This window comes from Calidris pugnax, unplaced genomic scaffold, assembly GCF_001431845.1.
Source record: "Calidris pugnax isolate Ruff unplaced genomic scaffold, ASM143184v1 scaffold13, whole genome shotgun sequence".
NCBI classification, from domain to species: domain Eukaryota; kingdom Metazoa; phylum Chordata; class Aves; order Charadriiformes; family Scolopacidae; genus Calidris; species Calidris pugnax.
In genome coordinates this window covers 2,543,696-2,564,853 of record NW_015090810.1, presented here as the reverse complement: position 1 = coordinate 2,564,853, position 21,158 = coordinate 2,543,696, and the positions used below count along the sequence as shown (strand labels likewise).

At 39.9% G+C, this 21,158-nt stretch overlaps 1 protein-coding gene across 1 annotated transcript in view; it reads right to left on the bottom strand.

The window, feature by feature from the left end:
* The window catches only part of FHOD3 (formin homology 2 domain containing 3), a 371,022-nt gene that overhangs the window by 213,014 nt on the left and 136,850 nt on the right, over positions 1-21,158 (bottom strand). The window contains exon 6 of the mRNA XM_014938430.1: positions 3,424-3,491. Coding sequence (XP_014793916.1) covers positions 3,424-3,491 — 68 coding nt within the window. The remainder of the gene's footprint in view (positions 1-3,423; positions 3,492-21,158) is intronic.

The following is a 21,158-nucleotide window of genomic DNA, read 5'->3' as shown; positions in this document are numbered from 1 at the left end:
TGGATTCTGTGTCAGATGCCTTTGGGAGTTTTAGCACTTTGCACAAAATTCACGAATCTCTGACAAGCACAAGAACCAGTGAAGTCAGAATTCATTCAAAGGCAGCTAAACTGTACTTCAACAGGTTGCCAATTATCAATTATATCTGTTTTTCTTTTTCCAGTTCTTTTAAGGTCAAGCGCTTCATATACTTCTAGTCTGAACATTACTTTCCTTACTCCATAAATTTGTTCTTCAAAAAGCATACCGCTAAATCAGAAGAATGCTACAGTCCAGTCCAGCAAAAGATGATGAGTGCGGCTATCTTAACCCTTCAGAATGAATGGCAGGAACAGAATGGCATTACTGTCAAAGAAAAATACTACATGTAACCTTAATTGTTTTGCCAAAAACAGCCCAACAGAAGAAACCAAAGAGAAAGTCCAAGTTTGGACTTGCCAAATGAATCTTTAATTTAAAATTGGAAACAAAGGCATTGCTTTTGCCAAACATTGCTAAGCTTCGCTGAGGCCTTGCGTGAAAAACCAAGAGCTCAGACTATTTGGAATTCATATTCGATGTAAAACTTGGGCTTGTTCCCACTTAATACAAATAAGAGACTGCACGTTACCTTGAAGCTCTTTAAATTAAAAACGATACTGACACAGAACTGTGCCAAATTAACTCAGCTATGATGAAATGATTATAAAAACATGGTGTTACGAACTGTCTTGGCACTTAAAGACACGATGAAGTCTCCATAACACTCTGAAAATTTGTTAAAATGAAAATAAAGACTGGTTGTGAAGTCAACGTTTTATTTCCAAAACATTATACTCTTAAGGAATTTAAAATACTAAATATGAAATACAAAATCAGGTATTTATGTTGAAAAAGATACCTTCTAAAAAACTTTTAACATAATGACAGATTTATAATGCTAACAACACTTTAATGTCATTGACTAAAAAATAAATTAGGTATAACCTTTTGCACAATAGTGTTTGGTCCATAATATAACCTTTTCACATTGACCTGCGTTTTTCCTCACTAAAAAGTTGAACTAGCTTTTCTTTCTAAAACAGATATAGAAGTCATCTTACGTTCTCTCTCGTGGCTCATTACAAGATAAACTAAAATCATGCTCAAAAGATGCCCTTAGCAATGCCAGTAACTGTTGTAAAGGACTCCCAGATAAATGGGAGTTTGCATCAGAAAGGGTCTCCTTTCCCAGTTTGAAGTGTACTACCTCAAATACTTGAGCATATGATATGAATACTCTCCATCTTGAGAGAAACTTCTCCTCAATCATCCGTTATTGAGAACCTGTATTTTGAGAGTATATGAAGGTTTTTTGAAGGGTTATGTTTGTTCGACGAACAGCCACAGTTCTACCGGAAGTAGCTACATAAGGTGGTACCAGATAATCCCAAAGTCCTTTCCATATATTAGAAAACAGGGAAGTGGAATTTTTCAAGGAAAATTATGTTCTGAAACTGTCAGATAAGACTTCACTTAAAACCTAAAATTCACACACAGATATGGGTTTGTGTGCATTGCTTTTCCCTTCCCTCTCATTACTCTTCAAAGCAATCAACTCCAATTATATTTATTAGGATAAATATTTAAACAACATTTCCATGAAAACAGCTGATCAGATGGAAGACTGAGAGCTTACCAGGTGTCCACTAAAAGCACTGAGCACTATGTGCTCAGAAATACCTATGAGACTTCAAACAACCCACTTGGAAGAGAACATCGATTAATATCCAAACTGGTAAAAGTCATAATATTCCCAAAAGTCATAAAATACTCAAACTGGGGATGGGAAGTGTGGGATAGCTGGGAAGAGAGGCTTAGCACTCACTACTAAATATGTGTGAGTGCCCAGATTAACCTGTGCAATATATACATTCAGAGAAATACAAATACTTCCCAGAAACAGTTAAGTGAACAAAAAGAGAAGAAACCAGAGAATACTCTTGGAAAGCTGCCCAATTTCCTCTGAGCACACAGTCCACCCACTTGGCAAGCTCACAGGGAAACCCAACTTGCATCATTGTGAGTCTCAGTCTTCCCCTGGGAATGCCTTGAAGGGACCAATTTTTCCCAATCTGTGGACATGAGATGAGTAGAACCGTTTTGGAGCTCAAACCCCTTCTTTGTCCAAAAATTTCAAGATTCAAAGACTTTTTTCTGGTACAAAAGACATCTTAAACTACCAACATTTTCCATTAAATAGTTCACACTTCCCCATATACTCCTGTTTTTCAGAAAATCTGCATTCTGGCGTTTTCTAAATTCTGAATGTTTAACTTTTAAACCAGGAAAAAGCATTGTGTGTTTTGGAAATTTACAATTCTGCAGTATTGCAAAATTGTTAAATGTTGCTATGCTTCTTAGGATAATGTCTATTTAAAACAAAGCAAAAAAATGCTAAACTAAACACTGGCACCTACCTATTGTGACTAAAAAACATTATAGGTTGTCATCCTCCATTTGGATCCATTAGTAAAGGAGGAGAGGTGCTTTTCTTAATGATTTCACTTTTCCTGATAGAAATGTAATGTGTCATCCTGAATTCTGTTTCAGGATCACATTGGCAGTATACTCTAGTTCTCACCAATGTTTTCTTTTCACTTTTCTTGATCATCTTCTCTCCAACAAGTTTCCTTCCAGTACTGCAACTTTCCTGAGTCCTTCTCCTTATCCTGTAAAGCTGACCTGAAATCCAAGCTTTTCATCCAATTCACTTTCTTATCATCCACACCTCACGTCTTTCACATTGGCTACTTCCTCACAGGACCTAAAATCCCTCTGATTTCAGGTCTCCTCCATAACGAAAACTCATATTCCAATCCATGCCTTTCTTTAAACTTAAACTGTTCAGACACTACCATAGCCTTCTCAGCTCTATTTCCTCTAATATCAATCTAAATTCTAACACCTTCAGAGCTCTCCCAGTATATCTTGGTTCCTCATGAGACCTGTCCCATGTCTCTAGTTTCCTTTTCCAGTTTTAGATGTGGTTTAAAGCTAGTCTATTTATCAATTATTAGGCCAATGTTGGGCAATCACCCCAACCCATGGCTTCCTAGCCCCTCTTTTCACATCCCCATCCCTGTCTTTCCAGTACAGAACTAAACCACTGTCTCACAAGCAGCCTAAGTTTACATCTAAGAGTCCCAATTTTCTTCTCTCCTTTCCTGGCAAGTTCCAACCTCTAACTCTGTCATTAATGCACATCTGGTCCTGCCTTCTGACAGACTAAAGGAACAGGGGAAGGCTTGCAGACCTTAAAGAGAAAAGGCTAACTGGCTAATTGCACATTACAAATGAAGTCTTAAAATTCTCTTTTGCCAGAAACTATGTTATTCCCTACATTAAAAAAAAGAAATTCAGTTCATGTTCAGATCACAGAATGGAAAGCCATTATTTCCTCACCTGAAATATTTGTTTCAAGGAGAAAAGTGCCCGTCTCAGCTCCCGTCCATTGGAATTGTAAAGTTTTTCTGGAAAAAAAAAAAAAAGACAACAGAAAGAAGTTCAGCATAAACAAAACTGTCAACATGGCAAAAAAGCAGTACAGATTTCAAAAGAGTTAGAGTGGAAGAGTCAAAGAGTCACAGTGCTCATTTCTCGTTAGGTAGACTGCTGTTAAAGAGAACAGCTTTTTTATACATATATATATATTTATATACAGGATTCACTCAATAAAGTCAGCATAAAATCAGTTTTGTTGTCCGTTACTTCAGATGGCATCTTCCAGGTAAATTTACAATAGCTTCAATGAAATCAGTGAGAAACAATGCTCTTAGAGGGTTTTGAACATGCCTTGAAATACTGCTCTTTCTGCATTAAGGTAAATTTAGGGTTTATTGAAAGTACCAGATTAGTCTCAAAAGACTCAACTAAGAGCAGTCTTTGCTTTTGTTATCAAAGCTAGAGCCACTGAATCCCATCCTTGACTGCCTTCCCTCTAGACATTCTTTTCTCATGTTCTCATCTTTCTATTGTTAAATCCTTTCTGCAATGGCAATGAACGTTAATACCAGAAATAGTCGGACAGTCTGTTCTAAGCATAATTCAAAACAGTGTTTTATTCTCATGAAAACTGATCTTGATCTTTTTCTAAATTAAGCAGAAGCCTTCTTTTCATCATCCAATACTGAAATATATTACTTCATTTATTCCCCTACTAAAGTATACTCATGGAAATAATTTAAAGAAGACAAAAGCAATTCCTCTGCTATCTTTCTGAACCTTGCCACAACGGTTGTGCATTTGGAAGAAGTCTTGGACAGTATGTCTCAAGTTTACTATTGTGTGTTTGGAAGCGATTTGTGTCTCTATGCGTGGATGGAATGGAAGGTATGCTCTTTAAGTCTTCCTGGTCTACTACCTTTGATGTATCTGACAGAGAGAGACTATATTCAACAATTCTACAGTCCTAACCTGTACTTTATTGCACTAATGCAATCTGAGGACAATGACAAAGGAAAATCAAATCTTCATGGTCACCTGATGGGACACAGGCAGGTCTCACCAACAGATCATCATGAAAGGACCTCCTCTGCAATGGACAGCAGCCAGCAGGTCATGAGATCAAAGTTGGAATGTCCGTGGAGTGGGAATATTCTTATGAGAAAATGAAATATCAAACCCCAAAGTCTTCTTTCTTACTTTCCCTTGTCTATTTCTTTTTTAATTAACTACTTTACACTACAAAATCAAATTAGATTTTATTTCCCTCTCTCAGGAAGTTACAAAAAAGATCTAGCATTTAAGGATTCAGTGCATTTATAACTTGGTAATCATTTTTCACTTCAATCAAATAAGGCAGGTTTTAATTTTTGAAAGAAATTTTCTTATTACTAATAGTCATCTTCAACCAAAGGAAAAATATGAAATAAAACTTTAGAAAAAAACGTATACTTTTTCTGTAGTTTTGTTCATCCCTAATTGCCTCTGATTTCAAAGACAGACCGTGTAGAATTGGCAAAACTATTGTTGTTATAAGTTGTCTCCTTCCTTGCACTGTTTATAGATTCCTGACAAAACACTGGAGAAACAGATTTCACTTCAAGCCATAAACTTAGAGGCATACTTTAATTACTCTAGCTTAAAAATGCACTGGCATGTGAAACTACATTTCTTGGCAGGATAAAGAGCAATTTTGTCAGGAAAGCTTATAGAATAATAAAGGTCTTTTAAGACCCGGTCTGTCAACTTTACATGCCATATTACACAAAATATTCCTCTTTGAAAGATACCTCCATCTGGCATTTGTTATTACTAATTTCCCTCTATTCATAATTCACCAGCATCATTACAAGCAGAGTATCTCCAAACAAGGCAGTACATTATCATCTTAATTAAGACAGGCACCATTTCTTAAAGTGCTGGCAACTTTGTACATAAATATCAATGTCCTAACAAATGCCATCTGTTGGTCTGGGTCTTAAACAGGAACAATCATTATCCCGGCCCAGGGTGAAGTCCTAACGAACCATTGTTATGATACCATAATGCTGGTTGCTTTCATTGGTGCGTGCAGATTTTTGGTACGTCTCAGAGAAACAATGCCGAACATTCTTCTTCTTGGTCTTTTCACAGAGCATAACATCATCCTTGGCAATCGGCACAAACAATGCTCTCCCTGCTCGCGTGTAGCAAAGAGGACAGAAGTTACTAACTGCAGCTCAAAAAGGGGTCTATCAGCAGAGCCGAAGAATCAGTAACTACTGAAAATATCGAGTTTGGTGACAGCAGCCACAAGACGACAGCAACATGTATAGAAAAGGCTTGAGCTGGTCTGAAACCCCTTTTGTGGAGCAACACTCCAGGTAAGTCATCTCATTGCTGACATCTACTACCAGGGTGCAGCAATCTACATGGGGACAATGTACATCCACAGATCCCTCCTCACATGGAGCTAATGAGGTCAGAAATCAGCTCAGAAATAGGAGTTCCTAACCTCTTCACCTGGAATACTCACACATGGGCAATATACTGACTGTCTACGTAAACCTTGGCACCCACTTCTTATAGCGCTGCCAGCCATCGGAAACATTCATGGAGCACAGCCCAAGGAGGAAAGTGAGACAGTCACTCCTCGGAGTCATGCTACATCAGAAGATGTTTTGGTTTAGAAAGCTGCAGTCCAGGGCAAACCCCACGCAGGGCAGGAAAGCCTGAGTAAACCAAGGTTCTGCACGGGTCACCTTATAAAAGCTTGTACGTTTCCTGTATTTCTGTGTGCTGTTTTTCAGAATACGATAAATGCATACATCACATTACAGCTCAGGGACACCTGGTAAGACGCTCACAAGGCCTTACAGAATTCCCATATGCCAACAGTAACTTTAAGACAACAAGGAACCTCAGGGCTCCTCCCAAAAGCCCCAGACTGCAACCAAGGCTATGAAAATGCATCAGCAGTAACTGAAAGGCAGTAATCACTCGTAAGCTCTTTTTCTACGGTAGAAAATCAAATTAACAGAGAGGGAAAGGCACACTTGCTTACAATGTTTGCACACGGAAGAAGATTCAGAAACCAGATAGGAAATGCTTTTTAACGCTTGCTGTTTTACATTAGCGATTTAAAGTCTTGCCCTCTTTTAAACAGATAGTCCTCCATGCTAAAGCACAGAAGTGCCTGTAGTTCCCATGGTGCATCCTTGGCAGAGTTGTCTTTAACTGAAACAAACGATGCCTACAGCTTTGAAACAAGAGTCCAGCCTGCTACTAGCCCCAGAATCAAAAAATTCTGAGGTGCTCCAAGGACAGTCCAAAAGATCTACCTGCCTCCTGCCTTATTATAACATGCTATAGATAAGCTTCAATACATACACCAAGACTGCTTTATGCCAGAAACCAAACCTCTGAACTTCAAGAAGGAACACTCGCTGCTACACCTCTCCCTGAAACTTCATGAGTCTCTGGCCCTTTGGTAAAACACACCTCCTGCCCTTCCCCAGGTCAGGCACAGGTTGGAGACATATTACGCTCATACACTTCAAGATTAGAGAAGATAAAACAGGTCAGGAAGTTTGAGATATCTGACTGCATCTACCTATTAACGACTGTATTTCTGACATTTATGTCCTGATAAGCTATGCCATTGCAGCTCTTTTTCACTACTTTTCTTCAAGAAATAAAAAGCTGCATCTGCAGCTGTAAAATAGGTTTAATTGCAGGTAGCTAGATGACAGAAAATTCTGTTGGTGGTTCCCTCTGCTGTTAGCTAACACTAGAGGGCACTGCTTATTTCTTTATTTTATAAAAGAAAAGGCACTCTGTCCCTCCATGAACTTCCCACTGATTGAGCAATGCTAGTTGGGATGCTGAGTTAGTACTTCATTAACCTTGAAGCTCTGTTTTTTTCTGTAGACACTAGAAATTTTCCCGAAAGAAATTTCCTGAAATTTTCCTGAGAAAATAAAAAGCATCAGCACCACCAACCTCCAACATCCAAAATCAGAGCCAACTCTTTTGAAACTATCTGTTAGAAAACCAGGTACTGGTTGAGTTCTCTTTACCTTTCTGTAACAAGCAGGAGTCACATTTGTTAAACTATCCTTCATAATAGGTAGGTGCATGTTCTTGAAAGACACAGAGATTCCCTTAGCTCACCGCTTCTTTCCACAGGCAGAGTGTCAATGATAACCAGGTTTGTGATACCCACAGACACGCATGAGAGCCAGCAACCTGTAAGTGGCTATTTTCTTGCAATGGCAGCACTTTGGTTGAGAGAAGGCTTCACGCTCTGAAAGTTAACCATTATTTAATGCAGATATTTTGTCTGCTTTTACTTTTGTAAAAATAACTCTCCTGGACTGAAAAGGAAAACAACTCACGCTAGGTGAAAAGGGATTTCTCTAGGTGAATTTGGTACAAATGCGGTGGTGGTGGAGAGGCAGCTTGGTTAGCAATTAGTGCCTTTTCAGAGAGCAGGAGAAGCTTTTACAGATCTTTAATTTATCAGACCACTGGTACCTTTCAAAGGGGATTCTATATTTTCAAAGACAACTGTTAAAGGCTCAAATTCCATTGGGTATTCAACTCTTTCGACTGCATGGGAAAAGGACTTTTTAAAGAAAATGATAGTTGGTCTTTATATTCCTAATATTCTTAGTATTGACTTTCCTTCTGATTTCTATGGGAAAATTAGTGTTTTCAATCCATAATAATAACAGAAAAACCAGAACTGGCTGAATATTGCTTGGTTCAGTCCCACGTATTACACCCGACCTCTGACCGACAGGGTACCATCCTCCTCCCTTCCTCTTCCATCACACCCATTGAATTAGTCCCTGGGATATAGTAATTTATGTAGCATCAGCCTTTTGAGCTATTGGCAAAGGCTCATGAACATCTGGCTGAGCACAAATGGGAGTTGCTCTGCTTCACTTGCTGCTGCCTGAATGACCTCCACGTCTCCCATCCATGCCTCTTTTCTTTAAACTATAATTTCAAGATGAAGCTCCTCTACTTACAATAACATAAAAGGAAGATTAACTCCACATTTGATTACATTAGCAGGGTACCTGGTGCAAATCTAATTAAACGACATTTGAAACATTTCCTGCCATTCATTTCTAATGACCTTCTGGGGGACAGAAGTAGCAATATTCTCTGGCTTCCACTAGCCACTTGCAAACTGGATAGCACTTACAAACTAAAAACATACATCTCATCCCTATAACAATGAATAAAATATTACTTTAAGCGCTCACTAGGAAGAAATATTAATGATAGAAGTAATACTAATAGTATTTTAGAATTTTAATGAACTGCCTAAGTTCTACCAGCACTGATGGGGGGGAATTATATAACAAAGAAAAATGTTTATAACAAAAAAAAAATAAAAAATAAAAAAAAAATCTCAAAAAAAATAAAAAATTAAAAAAAAAAAATCTATCTCTGAGAATGCCAAGTACCACACTTCAAAATGTATTACAACACTATTCCAATTTTAAATGGGTGTTATTCTATCTGAATGAATTTATAAAATTAAAAAACTAAGTAAAAATTTGAGCAGCACAGCAAGAATTCGGGCACACGGGTCCAATCCTGTGAATAGCCTTCAGGAAGCAGCCTGGTAGACTTCACTCAAGTGGGCCCAAAGGTACATCCAGTGCTGCAGATCTATAAAACAACTGTATATAAAACTAATTAGTGCACTGTGCCAGTCCTTCACTGTATGTCAAACAAATTAAGCAGTCCTCTAAGAAAAGACCTGGTCCTGTGCCAAGAATAGGCTCTCTTTATAGTTTTGCTTTTGTCCACAAAAACTAGTCATAAATGTGTTGGCCAGACAAGGCACTCTCCTTTTCCTCCCAGACCCCCTAGAAAATACACAGAGAAGGGATTCATTCACAGGCACATTGCCCACTGTTTCATTAACACGACTGCTGCTTCTGCTGAGATTACTTTATTTTGCATATTACGAATTTTATTTTTTTTCTTTGAATTTGATCTTATTTCCTCTCTATAGAGTTTGTTATGCATTAATTAGCACAACACACAGCCTGTAAACTCAAGCTACGTATTCTCCCACCGAGCCAGGGATAAATGATTTGCACTCAGCGAGGAAAAGGAGTTTTCTCACAATAAAGGACCCGAGGCCAAGCAAGTGGCTCTGTACAGATTTTGGGAAGCCTGGCTGCACTACGCTGAGCCCACGTCACCGTCAGCGCCGACTGCTTGGGAGGAATGTGCAGGCTGCCCCCAAGGAATGCCGCCCCAGCTCCCCATCAGAGCAAAACCTCCCTCCCCTCCTTTCATTCAGACACACAGCAGCTGCTTAGCTAATTATCTGGGACAGTGGGTCCCCTCAGTGAACAGGGTCCTTTGCCCCCGCTGGGAGCGGGGGATCCTTTGTGGGGAGAGGATCCTGTTACGGCTGCATATGAGAAGGGCTCCCCTTCAAGCCTGCATCCTTTTTCCTTTCTCTGTAAAGGGCCTGCAGGTGGGGAGTGGGAGGAGGGAAAGCCACAAAATAGCCTTGGGTGTCCTTTCCTATACCATACCCTAAAGCCACGCTGGCAGAGGCTTAAAGCAGAGGGTGCAAAGAGCCACCTGCAAATCCCAGGGAGCCTGTGGGTTTGGACAGGCAAGAAGGGAGAAGTCCATGGTGGGATCTCCACTAGGAATGAAAAATAGCAGATACGGCCAGCACTTCAAGAGGAATCCTGTACGCTCTCGCTTAAAGGAGTTTCCTGCCTCTTCAAGGGCAGCAGTCTGCTTTCCTGATGCTGCAAGAAGTGACCAACAGTAACAGTCCCCTGGATTTCCACAGGGAGAGCACACAGGGCAGAAACCCTACTTCAGGAAGAAGGATTTGAGCTAACCTTTTTTGAGTGTTTCTCGAAAGTGCTAAACTTCCTAACTTCTGTCACAAGGGATGTAACATAAAACTGTCAGCACATGAATGATTATACACTTAAATTCAGTGACAAATGTATCCATTCCTCTGACTGCAAGCATCCTCCCCATGAAGCCTACCCTGATCCTTCCTCCTATATTTCCGAGAGGTATGAAATGAGATTCAATCATTTGTGGGAAAAGGAGTAAAATAAGAAAACTCCAGAGGACCGACAAGAAAAACAATGACCCTGAAGATGAGGAATCAGAGGCATAGAACAACAGAGAAACAATGCAAAGAGAAGTACAGAAAAGCAGAGGGGAGTCAGTAAGAGAGAGAACAGACAGCAGGCAAGGTGAAGGTCTGGAGTGCCACTAATATGAAAACAACACTTAAAGAAAGCACTAGTGCTTAAACGATCACCTACAGAGAACTAAATTCAAGAATTAGGAAGCATGGAAATACTGAGTGACAAACTGAATCACTTATGACAAACAGAGAGAGACAAATCATTCTTTTAGTGTAGATCCTTTTCTTTCTGAACACATCATTCCTGAATGTCCTGGAGACTCCCCTCACCCTTGGTTCCAGGTTTTTGTCAATGCTTGAGATTCATTACCAGCATACAGATAAACTACAGCAACATCTAGGTAATTCAGTGAGATTTAACGGAAGGAAGTTTTTACACATACAGCTGGTAGAAGGGACTTTCCAGTCTTCATCATACTCCACTCTGGGAACCTAACAGGTCTAAAGTATTCTCTCCTCTCGACCACTTCCACCAAACATCTGTTTATTCTGCTTAGCTTCAAGCAAACCATGTAGCATGGATAAACCATTAGTCAGAGTTTCCCTTTCACAAAGCTCTAAATTACTACCCCTTTGCTCCTGGAGACCCATCCACGTGCACGTGGAACTAGGAAGAACATTTGTCACACTATCTGTACACACTATGGCAAACAAATGCCAATGATTTACACTAAAGAGAGATGCTAAAATGCAGCAAGTGTTTATATAGTTAAGTGCAAAAGGAAACTTTAGTTTTCATCTGCTGGATCCTGGCGGTTACAGCTACGGAAGCTGGTATGCTCTGCGTATTGCACTGCGTTATGCTAAGGTCTTAACAATTGACAGTGTCAAAATTTCTTTCCACTATTTCCATTTCTAACTCAGTTATTAAGGTCCCGCTTACTCATAAGCAAGTGAGAGAAGGCTATACCAGCTGATGTGGGCTGAGAACAGGGTGAAGCTGGCTGACAGAAAGGGGCTGGTACTTTTCCCCTTAGTTCTATACCTCTGTGCTCGCGACTGTTTTCCCAACTCTGTACTGCAGAAACCTGTCTCGGTTGTCTTTTACTTATGCTGTGGAAAAAAGGACGTAAGCAATAAAGAAGCCCAACAGCAGGAGAGCACAACAGCAGGCTCTTTACTTAATTATTAAGTAAAACTTAGAATGGGACATCAAATCCCAGAATGAACAAGGAATCACTTAACTGCACAGAAAGAAGCAGCAAAAACTCCAAGGCTCAAGCACGGTTCAAGCATTTCAATGACTAAAAATCCCCAGGCTTTATAAATTAGTTGTCTCTGGAGAGATAAAGAAAATGCAGGGGGCGTTCACTGGAAAAAAAAAAAAAAAAAAAAAAAAAAAAAAAAAAAAAAAAAAAAAAAAAAAAAAAAAAAAAAAAAAAAAAAAAAATCTTTTTCAGAGCTGGCATTCATGGTCGGGCTGGAGCTGGAGAAATTATTGCCACAAAAAGCATTTGCTGCCCTCTGAGCTGAAAAGCTATGAGCAAACTGGAATAGCAGAGCACACTTGAATCCATTTGCCACTTTAATATCACTGCAGACTTCTTTCTATTTCCAAATTCCTTCTCCCACTTATATCCTTTCTGATTTTGCAAGCTAGAATACAGAATTCCCTTTTACAGTTACACTTCCCATCCAGTCTGATGCCTATGGATAATTTTGGACACATGGGGAAAGTCTGCTGTTGGAAACAACAGCAGTGAAGTAAGTACACTGTGTAGGGCCGTGGACACAGCACCAATCTAGAACAAATCGCTCAAGCAGCTTGGTCTTCCTTCCTTCCCTGAAATAAAAAGCAACACTAGAAGGGCATATTCAAAAGTTAGAGCTTTGCCAACATATTAACAAAATAAAGATCCTCTGCCTCTTCAGCCTATTAATTCCAGCTATGGAACAGGCACCGTAGCGTACTTCCCTGCAATGATTTATTTATACAGGTCCTCTCCACTTGAATGCAAAAGGCACTAATACGCTCTTTAGTTCTGAAGTCCAGGAAACAGTACTTCGGGTTGATGACTTCAAAGGAGGGCACTTCTGCGTGTCCAGAAAAATGCTGTGACTGCTCTTCTGTAGAAGTCAAAGGGTTACAGAAGGGAAAAGGCTGTGTAACAAGGTCAAATATTACAGCACTGTATTACAGCAAGTGGTGATGGAAAAGACTTAAGAGGTCATCTTGTTCATCCCCCTACTAATGCAAAATTGTTCCCTAGAGAGTAATACAGTAGGAAAGTAGTTGTTATACTAAAATACAGGTTACATAATTCGAGAGAATGGGGCCAGGGAAAATTGCTAGAAAAGAAAATAATATAGAAGAACTTACTGCTTTCTTTAGAGATTACTGTAACCAACCTGAGGCTAAAAAATAATCACAAAAAAAGTATGTTGAGGCCAGTCTTTAGCGTTTACTTCAGTTTACAACTAGGTCTCTAAATTGCTGACCTCTGTGCTTGTGCTTGAACAAGCACATCAGTGCCTCTTGGATTACAAGTACTTAATAACAACATGCTAGTCATGATTTGAGGTCTCTGGTTTTATTCCATTTTAAATACAGTGCCAACCCATTGCCTTGCGTGTTCCATCAGTATCAGTAAACAAAGACCAACAAGCAAATTATAGCAATCTATCACTAAAAAACAGGACAAAATATTTAGGCACACACCCGCTATCCCTAGAATTATGGAAGCCTTATCTGTGCTGACAGCTTGGCAAGAGGCAAAACATCCGAGCGCAAAAACATCACAGGTTTGTGCCAAGAACGTGAATGAGCTCCTGAGCTTCAAGTTCAGACCAAGTTTTACTGTTGTGCAAGACATGCCAAAATACGTCAGAGGCTATCTCCAAGAACTAGGTTGTTCCAGTGATCCCAGTCCATCCTCAGGAAGTACATTTACCAGCCTTTGGAGCTCAGAGGATGCAGCCTCCTAATTAGCTGCACACATTCCATCCCATCAGAGACTGTTCAAAAATTTAGACAGCAAGTATGGACCACTCATCTTATAGTAAGGCAAAACAGCATCAGGAGCAGCTGATGGTGAAAATCTGATAAAGCTGCTAGTGATTACAGTGGTGCGTGCATCTTTAAATAAATGAGCCTGCATTGCCTACATGCATGCTGAGACTTCCCAGCCTCACAGCCATGATGGGTTCCAACTCAATGTTGGGGATTTTTTGACCATTTGGAGTCACCAAGACCAAGCATCCACCACAAAGTCCTCTCATACAAAAACCAGTAGATGCACCTGTGAGACATACAATATATATTAAGGGTTTACATTTATTTGCATTTCAGCATCACCCAGAAACTTCAGCACAGTGATGAAGATCTGGTTCTGGAAAACTTCTAGACGGGGCATCCAATTCCTGTGGAGCTTCATCTATAGGTTTGGTTTTGTTTTTTTTTTTTCCCCAAATTAATTAAAAACAGAAAAGCAAAGAATTCCAACTTAAATGCCATAGCACCTCCAGGATATTTATTTCAGTGTTTCATTACATTTACTGATAATAACACTGATTTCTAAAACAATTTTTTAAATTTAAATTTAATTTTCAGACCTCCCCAGTCTGAAAATTCTTGTAACGTCTCCATATAACAGCCTTTCCCTTACATTAAATAACTTTACTTGCAGCTCATCTTTCCTAAACCTCTGATAGTCGTTCTTATGTACATCCTCTAATGAATTTGCATCTTTATATGCCCAGACACAGCAATTCAACTGAGCCTTTACTGATTTTGAATAAAGAGGAAAAAGAGCATTTCAACTGACGAAGACTTGGTTTTGATTTAATATTACAGAGTCACACAGCAAAGACCAATCCCTTAAATCATGGTCTCATAGTTCCTAGCAGATGTGATCTCAGTCAAAGGCATTAGGCTAGTTTACCAGCTTTGTTCAAATAACTTGATACCTCTTTTTCCATTTGTCTTGATGTGTTTTATGGTTCTTGAAGGATGCCTCTTTAGGATACTTGAAGGATATAGTTAAATTAACAGAAATTAAGTTAACAGAGGCTGATTTGCAACAGAGAGGGAATGAAGAAATATCAGATGTGCATAACAGAGTGCAGCACAAATACTTTTAGCAGATGTCAAAGTAATTCAGGGTCAGCAATTTTCCCATCATTCTGAAATGGCTGGGACACATGAAAAATGCAGCAACTGACAGGAAAAGAAAACCCCAGGAATAAACTGGAACAGAACCGCTAAGATCTCGAGCTAAATCCATGCCAATGCATGAATATCACCTGACGTGCATGCCAGGTCAAGTGCATGGCCAGTCCTCATACAGTAGCCTGGGGAGGTTTGGAGGTCCCCACTATCTGCTGGGTAACTCGCCTCCTAGCATTTCTACCACTGCTGCACCATGTGTCTCATCATCTCCTGGGTCACACTGGCACATGTTGGGTACAGATGGCTGGCACATCATCTGCCATACCACACCTTACAGCAACAGGGACATGAACAGGCATCCCAAGAACGTGGCACAGGCACCGTGATAAGCTTTAAAATGCTTGGAAGAGAGGTAACACCTCGGGGAAGCCAACAGTCCCAAGCTTCACATGTCGCACCCAACAGCCCTGCAAGAGAGCTCTGCAGTTGCTGTCCTTCACTCCTGAGCATTTTATTTGCCCTTCAGTTGCTACTTTTTATTACTACCCAGCTTGTTGTCAATATGAAGGTTTCTCCAGCAGTGGGGACACACCTTCATACCCTCTTACAGACCTGTACATTGGACCACAGAGATTTAACAGTGGAAGTATGTAGATACTTCACATCCTTATAAAAAATAGGTAAAAGCAGGGTACTGCTCCAGTTCTCAAGTAACACGACTAGGATAAAGGGAGGTGCCCAAAGCCACACATACTAAAAATCAGGAAATGATGAACATTGTCTTTTATCAGTAAAGTGGGAATGTCATTTTGGGGATTTCTTCCCCATTTTGAGAGGTGAAAAATAGCACAGATTTTCCAGGAACAAAATGTACGATGCTTCTAGGCTCCACAACAGTATGGTTGGAGTGAGAGAGAATACAAAGCAAATTTCACCCCCATTAACACATACAACAAATAAAAACCTCAGTGCTAAATGCTCCTCTCGATTGCATTTGGAAATCAGTGAGTTTGCTTAAATGCACTAGCCACACAGGTCCTACACAGCAGCATGAGAGAAGCTTATATACAAAGCCACCCACTGCTCTGGCAAGAGATTTTCCCTTTCAAAACAAAAGCTGCCCAATGCCTCCCCAAGTAACACTGGGGAGTGCCCACGGGGGCACCAGCTCTTCACCTCTATCATCGTCCATCAACAGAGATGGAGGCTAGACAGACCTTGGAGCACATCTAGCCTCACTTAGATTGATTTCCTACTTCAGTTTTCTCCCCGACACCTCCACATCAACAGTTTTTCTAACAAATATAATTTAAAAGAAAAGTCACTCAAAGCTACCGGGTTCCTTTCCGTATGGCTCAGTCCTGCGCTGGTTGGTTTGGGGCAGTTTCCAGGCAAATTTGTAATGGGCACAGAATACCACGTTTGCAGTTTAACAGCTGAACAACCCAAACAATTCTTTTTAGTACCAGCAAACCTCTACATCTGTATTTGCTAAAAAAAGTAACACAATAAAAGCTATTTCTGAAGCATCTAAGAAGAGTTTTTCTTTTACCATCCCCAGAGGAATGGCTATCCCTCCCAGCGCTCTCCACATACCACCTACCATTCATTTATATTTTCAAACATTCCTGAAGTGCAATTTCTGTTTACTGTACCGCGTGGCACTTGGCCTGAACTTGTTTAACACATGTTCATGTTATTTATCCAAACTCATTCATCACAGTTGTAAAACATCTGACAGACGATGGAGGTTTTCCAGTATGTATCAGGTCTCTTGCTTAATTCAACCACTCATTATTTCCACCTTTAAGTAATTTGACCAAAGCCACACAAAAGCACTCAGCTATACTAAATTTTTCTCTGTTCATTATTGATTCAGTCACTGGCTTGGAAAAGCTTTAGCTCTACTTATCTAATTAATCAGGATAAAATCAACTATACATATACACATACTATATATACACACACATTAGTTATATATAATAATATATTTGTTTGTATATATCTATATGTTACAGATACATACGTATAAATGCAATAGTTTCTTTTTAGGAGGATCCATGTGATAAGAAAGCTTAATTGCCACATGGATTGGAAATTGTCGTTTATAATATAAATACAGCCAGCTGCTATGCAAAGTGTTTCTCTATGCAAAATGTAAGGTCCTTCCACATCAGAGCCTCGTGTTTATGAAGAACCAGAGAAGCACAGTGACCCTTGAAGTCACAGCTCTGGTCCTTCTGTTCTGCTAATCTAATCTAGGGTTGTAACTAGTTACGCGGGTTATATAAGCAAGTGAAAGTTACCATTAACTCTCTCCGCTTAACTAACCTTCTCAGTTACAGCTACCATCATTTCCATTTTCCAAATGGTAGGCTAAAGACTGCAAATGTCATGATTAGGGCTGGCTCTAAAATACATCAAGAAACAGATAGGCAAGCACTGATATTGATGCAAGAGTGATTCATACACCAGCGTGTTGCTCAAACTTTCCTGATGTGCTATGTAAGTGATTCAACAGATACTGCATTTGTCACCTAGGACGGCACACTCTCTTCTCTACCCCTTTTATCTGCTGATACTTATAAATATTTTTTTCTTGGAAAGCAACCCCATGAAAACAGCAATTTACTGTGAAGCAAAAGCCAGTCTCCCAATGCAGGACATTTGAAGTCCCTCTGATAAAACATGAATAATTTCCAATTTTATGACCCAAATTCTGACCCGCCTCAAAGAACAGGAACTCCTGTCCTAGCTACAGAATTCAACGCTTCCCTTCTAAATCTTAAGGTCTTGAAACTACAGGTCCTATGTCAGCTGCAGAATTACACAACCACTCTTGATCCGCCAAGCTGACTTGGTAAAATACAAAAGAGCAGTTGGCACCATGAACACCAGAGGGCTGCTCAAGGTTGACCCTTCCCAAGCTCTAGTGGATTTACGTAGCCCTTGAGAAAAAGAAGAGGGCTTTCCATGAAGAAAATACCGTGACAGATTCAACACGACTTTTACATAAATGGATTTATTTATGACAATGATGTGCATGAAGCTACCATTTCTTTTACTCAGCTAACATAATTTTCATATTTCTTATCAGCTCAGCTAAATCAAACATAAAGACGTCTCTTGTATATAAATTAAAAGACTCAGCCAGCTGTGGAATCTCTACGCTTAGGGGTATTCAAAACAGGACTGGACACAGCCCTGAGCAACTTGCTCTGGCTGACCCTGCTGGGAGCAGAGGAGTTGGACAAGACAATCTCCAGTGGTGCCATCCAACCCCAATGACTGTGTGAATAGTCTTCAAACAGCTCCGCACAGTTTCTCGTACAGTTGACAGAGCTGATGCACGCACATACTACAGGATACGTACTACACACAATCAGCTATTTAATGTGAAATTTCTAAATTCCCAGCCATAAAGAAACACATCGACATGAAGCCCACATATTCACAAATTCACTCAATATAAGCATCATGTGCACTAAGTCAATGCAGTTTGGAATCAAGTTCTGCAACTAGAAAGTAAAAACAGTTCTGCTTTTTGTGATGACTGAGCACAAGTACTGTATTACCTTTTTACTTCTTGTCTCTTCCAGAAGATCCTTCTTTTTTTTTTTTTTGCATACTTTACATTGCTCATTAATCATACTGACACAAGTCTATAACCACGAAACCAGAAGCAAGCAAACAGCTAGGACCTGCAAGAACAAGGACCAGATCCTCCCTTCAGGGTTCCTAATATGCTTTCCAGATTAAAAAAGAGGTAGTTAAAAAAGTGTCACATGTGCTAAGAGCATTCAAGATCCATTCGCTGTTCCTGACAAACTCACGACTGTTTACTGCATGGTTTGGCTGTCTCATATGTTCCCTTTTTTTCCCCTTAAAGAAGTGTGTAAAACAACATTAAAAACTACATCACCACATTTTCACTTGACAGCACAGCTTGGTTAGTGCAGACCTCAGAGTAAATAAATAATTCCCTATCCTTTCCCACTTCAGGAATCCTATACAAACGTATTTGTTGTCAGACTGAACCTGAAAGGAATGCTGGATCACTCTTTTCGAAAGAAAAGGTTTAGTTTTGTACAATTTTAAATTTACACTGTGTTAATGTTACTTGGTGGCTGAGAAACACACAGAGCAGATTATACTCGATTAAGGGACTTTTGCAAGGACAGGAGTGTCCTGGGAAAGCAAGGCCCACGGAGAAGCCACAGCAGTAAACAAAGTGAAAAATCTCCACTTCTGTTTAGTCAACTGGATCTTTGCCACTGCCTTTGTGAGTCTTTACCTTCCAAGGGTTAATATGGATCTGGCCCCTTTGCCTCCCTCCACCTCCCACCCTGTCATTATATCTAAAGTCTGCACAGAACCACTGGAAAATAAGGATGATGGCGAGGGATGAGTACAGAAGGCAGCTCCAGCAAGAAAACAATAGGATTTGTACATCTGATTATACTCTATTACATTCAGAAAACAGGAAAATGTGGTTTCTTAGAAGAAACAAAGGACATAATATTATTGTCATCTACAGAAGGAAAACCATGAAGAAACAACCAGTTTCTCAAGATTGCCTTAGTGGCGCTCCTGGTCTGCAACCAGTACTAGTTCTCCATACAGAAAGCAGACAGTTGCAGGGACAAAAACGCCGTAAGAAAATAAAAAATCCTTTTTATTTAGACTGAAGAACTATTTCTTACTGTATACTTCTTTTTTATTGCTCTTGGCTAGGCTTTTTGTGCAAACCAGTGCCCTACAGCACCATATGCTGTATACGAGACAACCTCTCGAGTGTGTACAGAAACCTTCAGTTGGTGCAGGATTTGGCAACTTGCTTGTTAAGTGGCATTTTAATTCACGAGCATATTAAATTCGTGATGCATAATCTGCTTGGGGAGCCTGCTAGTTTTAAGATGTTAGTCTAGACCTATAAAGCCCTAAATGTCTTGGGACCTATTTATCCAGGAATCAAGTTTTTTTGGAGGTTTTCTGATGAAACAAAAGTTACAATCAGAAAACGCCAGTCACTAAGTTAGGAACATTGCATTCTAAGTCTCTCGCAGACGAGAAACTTTCTTTAGCTCCAAGATAGGATCCCAATGTGGAACGCCTAGATTAACTATAGCTGGGGACCCAGGAAGAATATGGTCTTTGGCCCTAAGACGGTCCTGTGGGAAGCTGTGGGGCTGCACTATGGTGGGGCAAATTGGAAGGGAACAAACTCCAGGTCCTAAAAGGCTGAGAGCTCACGGAGCCCAAGCTTTGCTGAAGGAATCCCAGAGAGCCCAACCTGGAGCCAAAGTGCCAAAAAAATAAAAAAAGAAACGCACATTTCAGCCACAAATTTCAAAAGTAAAAATTAATTTGTACTCAAAGTACCTTCACTTCATTATCTTTTTTCTGCAGAGGTATTACGATGGTATTTCCTGAGCAGTTTCCAAGCTGTGCAACAGAATATTGGGTGTGTTTGTGAAATCTCTGTCACTCCTTGCTCCCTGCAACTTCAGGGGTTTGCATGTCTGGAACAATCTTATTTTTTTTCCGGTGTTTTATTAGCAGCCCCTTTCTGAGAAATGCCAGGTGGCATCATGCCCAGAATCGCTTGCCAGCTAATCTCAGAGGATTGGGCATTATGCCATTTGAATTAAAAAGCTCAGCTCTAACTCACTGATAACATTTAGGAATCAAACCAATAAAACGGAGAAACAAAACGAATAATCTCTGAAGCACACAGATGATGGCTTTTATTGAAAATGTATACAGTTAATGGAGAAAGAAAAAAAAAAAAATTAGCAGTGGACTTTTCTCCAAAACAAAACCAGGGTTCAAGTGAGAACAATCTGCTATGATTTCATCAGTTTCTGAGAACGGCAAAAAGAAAAAAGGGAATTTGCACATTTAGCCACAAAGGTAACGTCACAGGGATCCCTGCAACAAGGGGCTCAAACTTCAGACAAGCTGTGCTCCGCCACTCACCCCACAGAGTCAGAGGAGGAAAAAGGAGAAAAGAATTTGCATCTGAAGGGAACAATGGAGTTTTCCCCTCAGTCCCTTCATTCTGGCCTTTTGAAATGTCCTTCCTAAAATAAAGAGGGCGTTTAATTTATGAAGACCAATAAAATCATAAACAGCCAGTTAAAAAGTCTACATAATCCTCTCAAATCTTATCCACATCAACAATAAAACATGGGATACTTCAGCATGTGCACGTAGACGAGTGGGGAAGAACACAGACTACCAATGTCTAACAATTCCATAAATTACAAACAGTTCTTCTATAACAGGTTTTTAGGTTTTACAGGCTAGAAATTCCCACGTACACCACAGCCTACAGGAGGGGTATGGGAAGGAAAAACACGAGGCTAATAAGGATGTGACTATTAGGAAATA